The following is an 18,203-nucleotide window of genomic DNA, read 5'->3' on the forward strand; positions in this document are numbered from 1 at the left end:
TTCCACAGTATGTATGTGGTGGGGGAGGACATGACACATGATCTGTATTTTGCAGCTTCACTGTTTATATTTTTCTAAAGAAAAAAATATTAAAATGAGTAAACCAGTCCAAAGTAGATGGTTCTTACCCTAGAAGTATAAACAATTTTAAACATGTATGTACTCAAAAGTCACTTCTACAGTCAATAATAACTTAAGATTATTAATGCTTATTTGTCTTTTTAATGAGTACAAGTACCAATAAGTTCATTTCTAATGTACAAGGGGAAAGTACTAATCCAGAAAACAAGCTGATAGATTTCTCATTTGTCTCTGACAGAGGGTTTGGTCCAAGGATTGAATGAATTTGGCAATAATTTGAACAGGCAGGTTTGATGCACAGAAAATGATGCTCATTGAAGACCCTGTTTATTGCACTTCTATCCAGCAGTATGTGTCTAGGATTTATATAAGCAACACACAAGACAAAAATTTCTAGAAATTACTAATGAAACTGTCTGGTGTTTGGATTTTAAATTTCGTCTCCCAAAAGCAAGTCATGAGCTGAGTCAGGCTCAGGCTTCAAACCTGCTTGGTCCTCCAGACTTTCTAATTCTTTACGCACTTCCTGAATGACACTGCTTTCTTCATAATCAGAAAGAATATCTCTGGGTATCAAGCTGAGAAGTGGCATCTCATCCATGAGTAAGGGATCTTCTTTTTCATTATTCCTGGTTTCATTGGCAGACACTTCACACACAGATGTAGTGCTGTGGCTGTTGGAAAAAAAGAGAAATGAGGCCATGTAGTACATATTTTCATGCTTTTAGCTAGTTCCTTAATAAAATTCTTCATTCCCTTCCCCCATTAATGCATGTTACATGCACAATACTGTCTGACTTCATAAGCATCTCATTTTCACACACTTGATGCTGGTTAGTTAAAGATGAGATTTCCACATACAGAACAAGAACAAGGATCTGAATAGCAAAAAATGTTTGCTACTGGGACACAAGATAGCAGGGGACCTCAGCACAATCTGACCCTTTTACCTACAAGCAATCACAATGACTAGTCCTTTCTGTTCACGTTGTAATATTAAGAAATGCGATTGGCTTAAAAAGAATGCAGAAAAAATGTTTGCCATGAAGCTGTAGAGGTGAGAAAAGTGTGTGTGTTGTATTTGGTTCTAAACAGGATAGTGCAATAGCTGTATCTTCTGCTGTCTTTGTTTTCTGAAGTAGCTTCAGCTGCCTGCACATAAGCATCCCCAATTTGTTGTAGGAGCTTTAAAAGGAAACAAGGATTTACATTTGTTGACAGGAGACGGGGACACAACTTGCCCACGATGCCATCAGTTCTCTCTTTGCACTGCAAGGGACAGAACAGGGCTACAGGTCCCTGTGACAGTGCAAGGTGACACTGGTTGTGCCAGGCACCCCTCAACGACTGCTTAAAGCTGCAGCTTCTTCTACTGGAAACAGAGTAAATGAGCTAAAGAGGTTCATGAAGCATATTTTGTGTACATGTTGAATTTTTGTGTGTTTTGCTTTCTGGGAGTTCCAAGATTTCTGTTTGTGGGCAGACTTATCTCCCTGTTCTCTAGGATATAATCTGATAGTTTCAGTGTTTATCACTCATGAGTGATGTTTAGCTGAGGGCCATTTCAAGTGGAGATGGGCTGTTTCTTTCAATAAAAAACTGTTAACCTGAATCTTCAAATTCACCATGTAACTTCACAGAAGCAGCTTGACCTTACTGTCCATGTGAGCCATGGGCAGGTGGTTTACACAGTATTATTGTATTTGTGACAACCCAAAACATAAATAATTCTTGCAGCTATAGCTGGGCAGTTCAGTGACATTCACACCCTAATTAATTTCAGTGTTTCTATATTCTCAGCTGTTTCCCTTCTTACTAGACATGAGGTTTGCTGACATACCTTCCCTGAAGGTTAATGGTCCTTGCAAATTAACTAAACTTTTGGTGCTGAAAGGCTAGGATCAACTCTCCTTGCTTCCTTAGATCACATTTATGAAACAAAAATGTTATCCAGTTACTTTCCATGCATGAAAAAAATGTAGAAACAGTTGGACACAGGAGAGAAATATTAATCTACATCTCTGTCACAGCTATGCTGTCTTGTTGGAAGTAAATGAAAATGGTGTAAGAACAAACTTGGAAAGTTTATTTCATAGATAACATACAGGCTTTCTAAAAATGCTTCCAATGCAAAACTAACATGATCTCACTTTCTCGCAGTGAAACAGGTAGTTTCAATGCTGCTGCTAAGAGCTGTCAAAACACTTCATAGTACGGAAGAATCTGCGGATTCTGTATCTATTTACACAGAAAGCGACCCCTCAAAAATTTCAAGCGGCTCCGTTGTCCAGTTCTGCTCTTTACCTCTGAGGTTGGCAGCTCAAGCCACTTGCACACGGGCATCGCTCAAGTACTCCATCGGGTTCCAGTTCCCAGGTGATGAGGTTGAGAAGCCTGTTTGAAGTATCGTGGCAGGGTTCACCTTCTTCAGGTAATGGAGTGCACACAGGAAACAGTAGTTCTGCATCCCAGAGTAAATTAATTTTATGAGAATTCGTTAACTCTGTTAAACCGAGATGACCTAATCTTTAAGTCTACATGCAAGATATAAATAGACAGACTTGACCTCTTTTTAAGTTCCCTTACATATTAGGGAGCCACATCTTAATGTTCTTTCCACTAGGTGGGAGTAAGACATTTGAAGTTTATGCTTAATGCGCAGGAACAACTCCTGCTTGCTCCCAAAGAGACTGCTGTCAATACAGTAGTACTGCACAACTCCATCCCTTGGAGATTTGAAACACTCTGCTAAAACCAAGAAAATTAACATTACAGTGAATCTTTTGCAATGGATAGCATTCATGGTTTAAAATCTGAATAGAGAAACATTTATTGTTTAATACTCTTATTATTTCTTTGCAGAGGTTACAAATACCGAGCAATTCTTCAGAGACTAAATAATGGGATTAAAAGAACTACTCACCCAATTACTTTCTTAGAGTAATTCTACAAGAGGCAAAGCTGTCTGATGGTATTTGGGCCTTGGCACGTGTGCTTTAATGTGTATGACTCATCAGTTCCCAGTCCCAATTCTGAAATATATCTTATACAGTGAATGCTCCAGAGTTTACTACAATTTTGTATAAAAAATATACAGGTAAAGACAGTCCAATCTTTATGAGGACAATGTTTTGCAGTACTCTGGAGATGGTGAAAGGCCTTGAGGCAAGTACTACATAGTGTGGTGCCCTGAAAAGCTCATCTAAAACTCAAGAGTATGAACTGCATCTGCATGGTCTGCTTGCTGCTATGAAGGAAAAACCACTTTCAGTAATTTCACTAATTTACTTTGTACGTTTTTAATTCTCTGGTTTTTGCTCTCTTGGCTTAAAACTTGACAGAGCTCTGATACTTTCACATCTCTGAGACTCTCCTTTAGGAATAGTGGGCTTCTGTGCTTCTCATGCTGGTCTCGTGTCTAGTGTGCAGTAGGCTTTTCTTTCACCACTGTGTACCCCCATCAGGCTGTTTCTCACTCCTACTTCCATGGAAGTTTTATCATGAAGTTAACCCTGTAAGCTCCCCTGGCCAAGGGAGAAGAATGAACTCTTGATTCTGTAGGGATCTAATCACTTCACCCAACTGAAGAGCTAAATATTAACATTCCAGTATGATAGAATGAGTAGGATAAAAAGCAAAAACCTCTGTACCTTTCTGAAAAGCACAGCACATTCCAGGGTTGCAGTCATGTTGGTTCTCACAAATGGTGCCGTTCTCTCCTTTTGAAGTGGATTTCCTGCACTCACCCCACACACAGAGCTGGTCTCCACAGCATTCAACATCCCGTGAGCAGCGCTTGCAGATGGACAAAGCACATGACAAAACTGTCACTCTGGGCACTAACTGCATATATCAACAGATGCCTTAGCATACAGTTAGACCCTGCTCCTGAAGGCAACTGCATGTATGTGCAGAGTGAGGGTTTGAAAGCATATGAAAACAGAAACCCTAGAACTTAGTTAAAAGGAAGAGAAGAACCCAAAACACTCTACACATCCATTTTTGAACCTCATGCAGAAAGCTCTGCATCTTGTGTTCTATCCGTTTTGACTTGCTAATGTTAGCAACACTAGCTTATACATCGTGTTTCTAAAGATCACATAAAATCACATCTCATTCAGGACATACCATATGCTGGGTTTTACAGAGCTGGCACTTATATTCAAAGGTGGAGAACTGGCAATATTTCCCTGTTTCACAGTCTTCATCAATGATACACTCCTGAAAAAAAAAAGATAGAAGTAGTGTCATTTGCTACCATGTGACAGAAATCCATACTGTTTCTTGAAATACCAGAAGGTCTTGATTGGTTACGTCTTATTTGGGAACCAAGAAACTGGTTCTTCATGCAGCCAGAGTTCTGTAATAGAACAATGTTATCTCCCTGTTATATGTATATGGCCTCAAAGTGTTAGGTGGCTTCACTTCTTGTATAAATATTAATACTAACAATCAAAAAAATCCAACAAAACCAACCCCCCCCAACACAATTATCTTGTTTATGCAGGCTTTTTGGGTTTGCTTTTTTCTCCTGAGGGATGGGGAAGGCTTGAAGACATTCGTACATTTGTATTAAATCTATTCTACTTGTATTAGAATACAATTGTGATTCATTACTTGCTGGCTTTTTTTCTAGATGAGGGGCAAGGCAGAAGGAAGGAGGCTACACTACAGCAGCTGAAGCAGCCAAGAGCATCTTAATACTCTGTGGGAGACGATTCTGCAGCAGCGTTCTTGATCCCAGACCAGGGAGCTTTATGCTTTCCTCCCTCCTGTTCCCCAGCAACATTAGTGCTGACCTCAGAAATGCCACAGCATGGTGAGCTTCCCTAAGCCAACAAGGACAGCCCTAAGGGAGAAGGGAGAAGTGTTTTCTTTTAACTGTTCCTCTTCTCCCCTTTGCAGAGAAATCCTTCTCAGGCAAACATAAGCATCTTTGCAGTGCCTGAGCATTTTTGTTGGCAACACCTCTAGGCTGGAAAATGCAGTGCTTCTTTCCACAGGACTGGCAACTTAAACATTCCTGGGACTTCATAGTAACAGTGGCATGACCTTAACAGCGGTACTTCTGGGAAGCAGTAGATGTCACACACCGTTTGATTTCCTTTTCTTGGTTGATGGCATGTGAATCATGTACCTAGAGAATCAGAATGGCCTAGGCTGAAAGGGACCTTAGAGATCATCTAATCCACACCCTGTCACCTGCACACTCACAGCTGCAAATATCTGAATACCTACACATGGAAATTTTAAATCCTTATTTTAATTTGAATATAGTAAAATATGCAGGAGCAGATTTTCAGCTGACATCATTCCTCTGGCATCTCCCTGCTGTTGATGGAGTCAATTTACATTTAGTAATGTTCTAGCCTGTCGAAGGATGTGATTTCCACATCACATGCTTTTGAAATACACCTATTAAGCTGTTTCTTCCCCCACCTTTTTTCTCCATGTGAGCACTCAGCAGACAGGTTTGAACTCTAATTTAAGACTGACAAGTACTGAACTGCTGCATATATCCTAGGGAACAAAAAGCCCCACAGTTCCCTAATGCATCAGCTAAGACGACAGGGTAGGCCTCAAGCTCGCAAGGTGCTTGAGCACATGTTTAGATTTCAAACCTAGAATCATTTCATGGGCTTAATAAAAATGTTTATGTGAGAGGGACACCTGAGTTTCCATCTGAATCACAACCTCAGACTAGAGTTTCTTCACCCGGAGGTTCCAGGAGCACTCTGGTAGAGGTGCTGCACAGGGCGAACACACAAACCAGCACGTTCTCTCAGAACACAGCTCTGCAGGTAGGGCAGTGAGGATAACACAGAGACTAAGGGCACGTGTTTGTGTACCCCTGATGTGTCTCGTTGACAGGGAGGGAGTGTTTTCCCATCCAGTGGTTACTCCTTAAAAATCATGTGATTAACCCTGTTCTCTAAAATGTGGTTTCTCCAGGCTAAAAGCAATCTAGCCAACAGAAAAATAAATCATAGCACCATTCTATGTCACTTGTACTCCATCACTGGTTTGTACCATCATAAGGCTGATGCTATCAGTCAAGTTAAAAAGAATCCTGAATTCTCTGAAGAAACCAGATAGACTGCTCTTCAGGAGATATTAATCCCACTTGCTAGAGCAGATCAGCTGTCATCTGCACAACCTTTATTGAAAGATTCCACTAAGCTTTTAATTTTCTATTTCTATATTTTCAGATAATTTCTCCCCAAACTACTGACAGGGTAAGTTTAGATTGGATATTCGGAGGAAGTTCTTTACTGAACGAGTCGTGAGGCACTGGAACAGGCTGCCCAGGGAGGTGGTGGAGTCACCAACCCTGGAGGTGTTTAAAAAAAAAAAAAAAAGTAGATCTAGCACTTGAGGCTATGGTGTAGTGGTTAGGTACGCTGGGATGAAGGTTGGACTAGATGATCTTCAGAGGTCCCTTCCAACCCCGAACATTCTGTGATTCTGTGACTTCTTCCACCCCATCCCAGGTAGATCTTCTGTTTCAGCTGGGCTGAAGCAGGAAATTTAAGTGAAGCTCTTAAATTAGTATAATTGCTGAAAGAGGAAAAGATAACACTGTGAAATGGCTCTGCTGTCTTCTGAAATTCTCCAGATCAAACCTGATGGAAGCTCCTTGCCCTGTGTGAGACAAGGCGTGAAGAGCAGTGCCTTGTTGGGTACCCAGTTGGGTCATCTGAGATCTTTTCAAACAGTTGGATTATGCAGAACACGGAACAGAAGCCAAACACAATCTAGGGCCTGATTCTTTTCAAGCCAAGGACCTGGTACTCAAGTTACATGTTTGCAATTAAGAAGCAGTCATTTCAGATATTTTAAGGCAGTAGTATCACCTGGTCTAGGTTGCTATGAATTACCATAATGTTTTTGCAGCTTCATTAGTCCAGAATACTGTGCGTTCCCCTTGTTTGTTTTTGTGTTTCTGCATAATCAGATGAGTCAAAATCCATATGTTACATAGTATGTTTGAGGCTTTGTGCTTCCAAGTTAACAGCCACTTCTCTTGAGCAGCCGTGCTCTTTCTGGCCAATTTTTTGTCTGTAGCTTTGTCGGCTTCTTTTCCTGAATCCCTTACCTCTGTATAAACCATACCCAGAATAACTGATACTGTTTCATTGCTGTTCCATCTACTTTCAGGCAAACAGCCAGGTCTCAGTGTAGTCAATTTTTCCAATTGTCCCTTTCCACAGAGGGGAAATCTCACCGTAACGGTTCGTGGAATAACTCATGGCTCATGGAATAACTCGTTCTCTAGCTCTAAACCTACCTAACACCAAAGCTGCAATTCTCCAGTCACTGCTTTCCCTTGCATTAGTGAGTCCCTCACCAAAAATACTTCTTTTTCCTCTTACTGGACTGTGTCCCACCAGTTCAGACTTCCAGTTTTATGAGAGTTTTCAGTTGGGGGAGAAAAATCCTGTAGTGGTTTTCCTTCCTGGCATGGAAGAAGCTTGCTTTCATATGCTCTCTGTGAAATTTTGTGCCATCTCCAAACTAACTTCTTCACTTAGGTATTATAATCCATAGTCAACACAGAACTCAGTAATGCTTGTACATGCAATTGGGTAACCATTTATCTTTTTTCTTTCTTTTTTTGCCCCCTTAATAAGGCTACAGGCCTTCTCTAATCAGGCTACCTTGAAACATAACAGTTGCTGGACAAGGAGCAAACCTAAATATCTTCATCAGCTGCAAGGCATTCTGAACAATCCATTTTCTTCTGGAATTCTGCAAAGTAAGTTATTTCTCAGTATATTTTGTCTTTGCAAGAGCAGCAGCGTAAACTGAGGAGAGGGAGTGCTGGCTTCTGACATGCAGCAGAGCGTACAAGCTGAGCAGGTAGCTTAAGGACAGAATTAGCTAAACTTACAATGGTTGTATGTCTCCCTGAAATACATTACGTTGTTACAGCAGTTAATTTAATGTAGCAGCAAAGGAATGTGTCGTTTAAGAAGTGGTAAAGAATAATGCAGCCTGAGAGTCTGTCTATTGATTAATGGGTATACAAGGACCCATAAAGAGCAGAAGGCAGGATGGAGAAGAGCATGCTATATACCTGTAAGTACATACTCAGCATCCTGTGGGCTCATATCATAATATATATAATATCCTGAAACACCTGAAAGCAATTTAGGGGTTAGGATCTCTTCCAAAACCAACAGGAAAAAAAAAAACCAAACCCAAAACCTAACCATAACAAAACACTGAAACTCCTGGAAAAGTTACCCTGTATTTTAAGTCCCTAAAACAACTGCTGCTGAAAGAAACTTAAATGCATGGGGGGACCTCTTGTTGTCTGCTGGGACAGACAAAAAAGCTTCTCTAAACAGAAACCTCCTTTAGGTGTTGCTTAAAAGCTCTTGATACAAAGAAATTTCCTTTTTAAAACCATGTAACCCAAGTAGAACTCAATGTTAACACCCATAAGGAGTAGCTACAGGTCCTTCCCAAAGAGCTCCAGAGCTCACCCAAGAGTGGCTGTGAGACAATGAGAATTTCAGCCATAGCTGCAGTGCTCTAGCAAACCCACTTGTTCCCACTGGAACTGACATATCTTAGTAGTTAGCACTTCTAAGAGTTAATATTTACTTCTGTGTTTACATATCCCCTTCTAGGTTTTGTTTTAATTTCTACAGTCATTTCAAATAGGTCTGGTCTCCATTAGTGCAGCAGATGGCAAAAACTGCTGAGTAGTAAGGAAAAAAGCATAAAAACTGTTTTATATCCTACATGTATTACATGTGTTAGAAAAATGGCAGAATTACATAGAATGGAATATCGTTTTACGAAAACGACTACCCTAGTTTGAATTGCAGTAGTGATCCAACTCCTAATCTCTTAGTTGTCTAGACAGGATGCATAATGGGTTTGTCTTTAATGAGACATGAATTAATTTGCCTTGAAATACCTCAAAAATTCTGTAATACTTTCCAGCAGACCAAACCTTTTACTGCTGCCCTGCCAAGTCCACAGCACTCATACAAATAAGAACTACTGTTAAAAAAAGACATACTAAAGAGAGCAGACATGCGAGTTGTAAACTATGGTATTAGTCACATCCCAGTGCTATGTGGGAAAGTCAGCTCTTTGTGTGGCTGATCAACAGGAATGTGACTTCTGAGCTCAAAACTAGTAAATAATAAAATACAAGTGACTTCCTCGGTTTTGTCTTGAACTTCTCCATAGAAATAGTCTCAACCATTTCCTTTTCCCCTGTCAAGAAAACAGAAACCTTTTAATTGGAAAGATTTAATTTCTGACTCTCTGCACGATGCAATCTAAACGAATGCTAAATCCATCTGCAAGATATAACTGGAGAAGGCCCAAAGGCATTTGAGCTTGGCTTTAGGTATCAAAAGCAACACAGAGACATGACCCTTACCGTGCTTTCAAAAAGCCTAGGGAATTAATTGGGGCAGACTGTAATCACCCAATAAACTGCCCACCACCAAAGGCAGTCTACTCCTTGCTACACTGGCTGCTTATTCTCACCACAAGCACAGTGATCCTGTCACTGATCAGACACTTAGGCAGTTAATGTTCAAGGTCAAAAAATAAATGTCTTGTTATCCACGGCTTCAAGGAACTGGGAGTTCAGTGTAAGAGGAGACTCCACACAAAATCAAAAAATAAAAGATACCCAACAAATGCCTCGGGATAATGAGAAAAATGATGCTTAGGTGCACTATCAGACTATGTTTTATTCATGCACGGTCAGACTCTCTGTATGTCATGTAATAATTTCATGGCAGGTCACTCGGCAGAAGCGGTCACTTTATCTTCTTCCCTCACCCCCTCTTCTCAGTTAGCAATCTAACAATCTGTTCCTGGCAAGCCTACAGCCTCTGCACATGGTCCTGAGTAGGAAGCACAGTGCAAAGTACTTACTTACTTCAGTCTATTTTGCAGTGGTATCAGAGGAGGCACACTGGAAGAACTGTTCAAATTTGGTACAAAACCCCCACAAGTTATAATGTGACAGGGATTAACTTCATCTAAGTTAACTAGAGCTATCCAATTAAGAAATGAGGAAAGGTCTTGTGTATATGTATATATACACACACGTATAAATGTATACAGCCCCATGTATATAGGGTTACAGAGTGCAGTGGCTGACTGTGATAGCTGAAGTCTCATCTCATCCCACACATTTGCCCTTCTCTGCTGTTTGTGAGTTGCACCGTCGGAATAGCAGAATGGTAGAAATTCTGACAACCCAATCTTCCCTTAGGCCTTCTAGAAAGTTGGTGCCATGCTATACACTCAGTCCCTTTCTTTTAAATACACAGAGACTCTATAATCTTCTTTATCCCTAATTAGACAGAGAAGGAATATTCTGAAATTAAACAATCTGAAACCCAAAACCAATAGCCATGTGCTCCATGTTAAGAAAAACTTTTTCACATAGTATGAGATTATCAAAGGAGATCAAAATACAGATGCGTGTTTAGAAACACAGTTTTCCTACTGATTCTGCAATTAATTGTCTTAACATAGAAATGCATCTACCTGGGGATATATTACTCCAGGAATAACAATTGTTTGACCTTTGATAATCAGAATATGTGTCTAAAACCTTGTGTTCTAAAAGATTTTGGGTTTTATGCGAAATGTCTTGAGATAACGTAACAGTCATGCAAACACTGTAAAACTCTACTACAAAGCTCTAACGTGCCATTATTTCTAAGTAGTCAGTAATCATACAAAGATAGAGCTTTTACATAGTGGTGTTGCCCAGGGGCTGAATTTTAATGCAGGCGTCTTGTGTCTCTAGAGTTGGCAGCTACAAAGTTACCGTGATTCACTAACTAACTATGTAGATCTTGAAAATTTGTAAAACCAAAACAATCCAGAGTAGCCATACACAGGAAGGATGTGAAACAGCTGTGCAAAAACAGTTCAAAACAAAATTTTTGTACTTAATAGCTGATTGCTAATCTTAATAACTAAATGAAGAGTAACACACTGAGGGCCAGCCTGAGCTCAGTCCAACCTGCCAACCTGAGCTCAATCCATCACAGAACTTATTTCACGTCCTGAATCTTATGTGCTTTTTTCTTATATGATTTACTCTTTTGGTAGTTTACAGTTTCAACAGACTTCTTACTGTGCTTAAGGTGTCAGCTAAAGATAATCATACTAGAACAGAAATAACATCGGTAAGAATTCATCTACAGTGGATTTTGTCTGTAGCAGAGTTGACAATGTGGGAGACTGCTGCTACTCTACAGGAAAGGGAATAATTTATTTTCCATGAGTGGTAGATAGAAGACGGGGGTTAAATTACTCACAGAAATAGCATAGAAATGGATTGGAATAAATCGTCTCCAGAACTTGAGGATTTTGAGAACAGATGAGATGAATGTCTGCCTAATGATGCAGTAGGCATCTGGGTTGTAGGTATTGACTTTTTAAGGCTTCTTCCAGACCTCCTCTTCGGGGCATTTGTTGAGATTACAGAAGAAGCTTTTTCTTTTTTTTCCCCCCTCTTAATTTAATTCTGTCTGAAATAACGAGTCTAGAGGATATCAACAACATGAGATGATGATTGTTCATGAATATTCATTCCACTTCCTAAACGAACTCCAATGAAGGAGAAATGAAAAAGGGTCTTCAGCTTACGCTTTATGTCCTTCCAAAAGGGACATAAGAACATGCATGTATTACAGATTTTTAGCACGTATGAAGTCCAAGACAAACTTTCCCTTTCTGATGCCTATGCAATATCTTGGACACAGAAAGCCCACTAAGGCTGTCCTTTGCCTGACACCATGATGTCAGCCTCTCTGTGCTGAAAATGGTTCTTCCTTCCCCTGGGAGGACTGAGCTTTCTAAGGGAACAATTTTGAGGGACTCCTCATGTGATATATATTCACAGAGCAGTCTTGGAGTCATTTCCATATAGAATAACAAGTAAACAAATCCAAAAATCCCACCCTGTATATCTTTTAACCAATTACGCTATATTATGATATATTACTAATTAGAAGGGAGAAGTGGACAGTGCTGAATTAGAAGAGAGAGCTTATATAAATACTGCTCTGAATGCAACTGAGAAGAAATGCAACTAATCTTTGTGCAGCAAATCTTACCACTACCAATTTTGTTTCCTTTTATTTTTCATGTTTATTTTTCATTGATTAGGCTAATACATCACAGCTGAAATAGTACTAGTCAACAAGCCAAAAACCATCTGATTTTCATATGGTAATAAAGAATGCTGTTACTTCATCTGCGTTCTATACCTTAGCTTTCTACTGGAAATACTCTTATTAATTTGCAAGCCAACTAATGTCTTAAACCTAGCACTAAGCGCATATAAAGTCTGCACAGACATAAAGCCACACACATCCAGCTATCTCTTGCCAGTATTTGGCCTCTTGAATGATATAAGACTATTGGATCAAAGCCTGACATCTGTGCTGGTGACTGTCAGTCCTCACTGACATCTGAGAAAGTGAGTGTTAGCCTGGGAATGTAAATGGCGCCTCCAAATAATGCAGCACCTCTGAAGAACTGGATCGCGTTGCCAGAAGCAGCGAGCAGCCCAATCCCTCTTTTGGAGACTTAAAATACTGATATTCTTCTGGCCACCAAAACCCTGTCATGTGAGCCAGTCAGTAACAAAGAACATCACCTATAGAGAACATTTTTTTGATGCGAGGCCAAGAAGAAATACTACCTGAGAGGCAAAAGTGTGGGCAAGATTATGCCCTTTATTTCCCTAACAGTGTATCTGCACTATGTGTATATACTTGTATATATTTGTATGTACTACGTATGTATGTATCTGTATTTGTACCTGTTTGCAGGAGGACATAGGAGTGGAACAGGTACTGTGATTTAAAAAGCAGACACAACCTGTTTTCCATGAAGCTGCTTCTCCAGTACCAAATTTCATGCTGGCCAGTATGTAGACCTGTTGCAAGACGCATCTTTGCCTACCTGTGAGGCTTTTGTGTCATGTCTCAAAGCCCAAAAACATCACTGGAAAAACTTCCCAGTGATTTCAGTGGCTTTTAACTTGGCTCAGAGAATAAATGTGAACTGAGGGTTGTAGGGTTCCAGTTATTACTAATTACTGCAGTAATAAATTATATAGAGGTTACACTTCAGAGCAGGTGGCCTGATGAATTCTTGTATTTACCACCCAATTTACCACTAAAGTGCAGGAGCTGTGGGAATGCTTAACTTTTATAAGCTAAGCCTATAAACTGAACCTATGAAACTGGTTTAGTTTTCAGCATTTGGTTTCCCTCCAAGCATAAAAATTGAGCTTGTGTGATAACATGTGCCTATTTCTTTTACTTAGCAGATCAAAAATAAAAGCAGAAGTGCTCTTCTAAAGAGGCATCAGTCTGAAGGCTACGGGAGTAGCATCAGAACAGAGGTCCTCTTCCCAATGGCTGGCTCTGCCACCAAACTCTCATGTCAGTACCAAACAAAACGTCAGTATCACTCTTTTCAAGTCACTGTCAATAGTTAGAGTTACAATTATACAAACCTCTTGTTGCGCTACACTACACAGCAGGATGACTTGCTGATGGGTATTACGGATGCGTATTACAGAGCAGCATATGCTACCTGTATTCAGAGATCCACCCAGATAATCTCCAGATTTAAAAAGGTTTCCTTTTTTAACTGCCTGGAGAATACAAAACCCATACATGTATTACTTTGCTGCTAATTTTAAAAACAGAAGCAGTGTTACTCTTTCATCATCCAGTGACCTGTGAAGCCTGTGGCCCAGAAAGTGCCTGGGACATCCCATGATGTCACGTAACACTTCAATTCTGAAAATGTATGTATATAAATTTACCTAAGGGGCCAGTGTAACATTTTCTGCAACTCATTTTCCCAATACTTTTGTTTTACGTTTAAAGATCTAAGCAACAGTGCTTTTTTATTTGGAGAAAATTTTTCTTCCACTTAGTAGATCTCGGCAGCACATTTTTCTTGCTATAACCCACATTTTCCATTTCTCAGTCTCATGCCGTTACTGCTATAACAGTTCTTCACCCTTGTAGTATGTAAATCATACTCCTCCTTAATGTTTAAAGTTTTCAAGTATTTTCAAATTTACTTCTGTTTGGGACCTCTTAGTCAAATTAATACGTACGTGTTTGCCTACTTTTCTTAAATAACAACAAAATACATCTGTGGTTTGTTTTTCCCAGTTAGCTTTTTCTCTAACTTGGCAACCTCTAAATTAGGTGTTTGTACCATGGGCATGCTGAAACTTCAAAAGGAATGTGAGAGGGGAAATAAACATTAACAAATGTAGTTTTGTTTCAACAGCTGCTACAGTAAGGATGTTGATAAATGAAGTGCCTCAGAATTTAAGTTATTAGGAGTTAAAGTGTTCAGTTTTGATTATGCTTACTTCATAACTGAATAAAGACTGCCACCATGAAATTTGCCAAAAAATTTCTATTTAGCCCTCAAATTCTTTAGCTGGGACACTAGTACCAGTATTGCTTCTGGATGCAGCATTTGCTCAGTAAGTGAGGCAACATTCCGCTAAGGAAAATGCAGATAATGTCACTTGATACATGAAGCTTATAAGGAACTTTGTATAATCTTTGGAGAAAGCTAACTTAGAAACACTTTTTGCAGCTGTGAAGAATGATTAGACACCACAAGCAGTCCAAATACATTATGAAACAACAAATGTTGTGCCCTAGTGCTAAGAAGGTTGCAAAGTTTGCTTTTGTATTTGAAGATGGTGACCATATTTGCTTGAAAAAAACCCATTTGGTTTGCCGTCGTTAGGTATATCTCATTACTAAAAAGCATTGTGGAACAATTTATATAAAACCAAGCTGTAGCTTAGAATAGTTGCAATTTGTTTTGTACCTTGACTTACCACTTAATCTAGAAGCTTTGTAAAATAGTAAAAATAAAGAAGTATAGCATACAGAAGCAACTTTATTTTGCTACTTGCCATTATCAAACTTTAACAGCAGTATAAAAATAAGAGCTGAAAGATGGAAAACTTGGAGGATAATAGCAAGAAAGATGCACTAACTTCAGGGTTTATGCCCTTTTAAATGGAAACATTTTTTTCTTTTTTTAATGTTCTATAAAATAGTTAAAGAGCTGCTTCTGTGAAAGAACTGGCAGAAAGTTACTCTAAAAAAAAGCAAGGGCATGTTAAATCAAGTTAAACCACAAAGTATTAGTCAGATGCTGCCAGGTATCAGAGGAATCACTGGCAAGTCCTATCTTAGTAAGAGCATAAAAGTCCGTTTTGGCAAGACTGTAACTGAACAAAACAGTTGTTCTAAGTAGTGCTACACGACAAATTTATCATGGGACTACCGATGTTCAGCAAATATACCCGTGTTTGCAAGACTCGGGTAAAGACTACTCTTTATATTTTAAATATCTTTGAGAATCCTTAGACAACTATATTTCCAGAGGGAGGTGGGGGATTTATTGTCCCACCCCTCTCCCCCTCCCCAAAGTGTCATTTCATAACCAGTTATCCATCACTAGGTTAGGCTGAAAGGCAAATAAAGCCATATACTGTTCCACAGACTCCTCAGAATAGATAATTTAGGATTTATTTTCTACTGTTATAAGTCCATAAAGCAATTTTTCTATGAAACTGAAAAGCACTGAGAGAACATCCATGAAGCACTATCGTACTAAGCATTTATTCACTCACTGGAAAGGGCTGTGTAACTGTCTGCTATCTGAGTACAACATTTACAAATTGAATATTTAGATCAAGCACCCCAGTTAACTACAACATTGAAACTCTGCTTTCAGTTCATAAGATAATATTCCTAAGTTAAATTTATTAAAACACAAAACAAAAACCATTTTTTGACTGCTTACTCCTAACGGTTTTGTGTGTTTTAAAACATGCAGAAATTTTGGTAGGTGCACTATAACACCTTCTTCTGATGAACCCAAAGTATTTGTTTAATTTTCAAAGGGAAAAAATATGTTCACTTACATGATTTCTTTTGTTTTCTCCATCTTTTATAGATGTGATAACAGTCTCAGAAAAAACTGTTGATCCAGTTTTGTTATCTGTAACCTGGTACAGCAAAAGAAGAACAAAATATCAAACTAGAATTTTTTATTAGGCTTTTGTTACTCTCAGTCCAACATTCTGCAATAATTAACCCACCCCTCCCCTCTCCTTTTCTTCCTCATCTCGCTGTCACTCATAAAATCCTAATCTGGGGGAAAAAGTAGATGACAAGGCTACCTTCTTATCTATTTAAGATGTGACTACAGTGAAACTAACTGGGCAGGAGATGGTCAATCTTTTATTAGCCGTGTAATACCTGTGCTTGTGTTCTATTTTTAAAAGGCACTTTTTTTCAAAATACTTTACTATTTCATATTAACGTTTCATGATATATGTCCCTACACAGTGATTAGGTAAGTAAATAAGATACCATAGAACCCCAAAGTAATTATCAACAGGAACGTTTGTGCTCCAAATTATCTTATTTCTCCCCAAAACATGCAAAATTGGTTTTACTTTTGAAGAAAAGGTTGTATGAGAACCAGCAGCTTGCTACGCAGGTTTTCTTACCTTATCAATTTCTTGATGAGTCTGAACAGTTTTATTACCAATTCTGGTTTCCGTGTTGGACTCATTATGGTAGTTGGGAGGTAAGTTTTCAAAGTTTACTTCCGATAGTTTTTTTGCCCCTTCCTCTTCAGCTTCCATCTGCCAAATTTAAATAAACCAACTGAAAATTAGTAACAGTTACACGAAAGAGAATGAGCAACACTTCTCGTGCAGCCCTCACAACGCGCTGTTTAGTTCTGTGGTGCTGTTAGACAGATCTCCCTGTCCCACAACGCTTACTCAGCCCTTTCAAACTGTGACCACAGCAGCTCTTTTAATGGACTAGAAAAACAACGGGGAGCTAAACCCCTGAGCTCTGGACTGTTAAGCCAAAGTCAGCCCCTGTGAGGAGAAGTGTGTGAGCACTAGTGACAATTTGGTACCCGCGCAGGCTGAGCCCAGCTTTCTGTTCTTCCCAGAAAACCACTGAACAGTTAAGACAGACTTTCGCATCTGACAAAGAAGTGAAAGTACTCTGGCAGGGCAAAGACACACAGGCAAAGCCCCCTGAAGTCAACAAAAGCAGTTCTCTAGACCAGGGTGCACATGTACAAAATTTCATTCTTGTCATTCTCTATTTCAGTTCCCGCTGTCTGTGTTTGCCAGATGAGGACTCAGCACAGAAAAGGAGTGCTCTCTGAATCGGAAAACACAGTCAGCTCAGCAACAGGGAATGAGTCTTGTAAACAACACAATCTCTGAGCAAGTTGCGTCTCTCTTTTATTTGCAACTGCTGTAACGGAGCTAGGAGGCCACAAGTTCAGCTGGGATGAACAAGAGAATTTTTCCAAAGACAAAAATTTCTCTTTCTGGTGTGTCTGTTTATTTTAAATGACAGCTGAAAACCTTTTAAATCGTAAAGCATTTATCTGCTAAGACACAGCTCAGACAATCCACATTTTCTGCTGTATATAGACTATTCCTTAATCCAGAGCTGACGATAGCAGCTAACGATTTTCCTAAGCATATTTTTGATGTTGTAAAGAACACTTTAAAAAATGAAATGGTTTGGCTCAATGTATTTGCAGTCTAAACGAAGTGGGTGACAGAAGCAGACTTTGGCAACTGTCCAGGTGATGGAGAAAGTTCTTAAATTACTGAATTATAGTAAACAAAGGTCTGTTCTCCCCAGTGGATTATCAGTAAAAGCTTTTTTTGGACTATGTATTTTTGGTTGAGAGGAAGAGCGAATCTGAAAGGAAGATTCTCAGCATGAAGGGGAAAACAGCGCAGAAGAAAGGGGGATGCAGGAACTAGGTCTGAGAGCGATCCGGGACAATGGCTCGGGCTCTGGCCTCGGTTCCTGCCTTTGAAACAGCTCCAGCGCCATTCTGGGCGAGCAACTGGAGATGAGGCGAAGGAGCTGCATCGCACGCACAGGCAAGCCGCTTCCCCACACGTGGTTTCAGCACCTTTGACTCCTGGCTTGCGAGAACCTCTCGGGCACCAGTTCCCGCCGCACAAAGACAACAGAGTAGCTCCTCGCTCCTCCCCTTACCACGCACCG

The 18,203-nt window shown here is 39.7% G+C and overlaps 1 protein-coding gene across 1 annotated transcript; it reads right to left on the reverse strand.

Moving 5' to 3' along the window:
- Window positions 1-352: 352 nt before the first annotated feature.
- DKK3 (dickkopf WNT signaling pathway inhibitor 3) lies at window positions 353-16,795 on the reverse strand. The gene is made up of 6 exons (XM_009867411.1): window positions 16,658-16,795; window positions 16,067-16,150; window positions 4,210-4,302; window positions 3,732-3,876; window positions 2,386-2,542; window positions 353-755 (listed from the first exon to the last, which is right to left on the reverse strand). Exons 1-6 carry the CDS (start codon window positions 16,793-16,795, stop codon window positions 512-514), a joined length of 861 nt encoding a protein of 286 aa, XP_009865713.1. The 3' UTR covers window positions 353-511.
- Window positions 16,796-18,203: the final 1,408 nt, after the last annotated feature.

This window comes from Apaloderma vittatum, unplaced genomic scaffold (genome assembly GCF_000703405.1).
Source record: "Apaloderma vittatum isolate BGI_N311 unplaced genomic scaffold, ASM70340v1 scaffold6744, whole genome shotgun sequence".
Taxonomy (NCBI): domain Eukaryota; kingdom Metazoa; phylum Chordata; class Aves; order Trogoniformes; family Trogonidae; genus Apaloderma; species Apaloderma vittatum.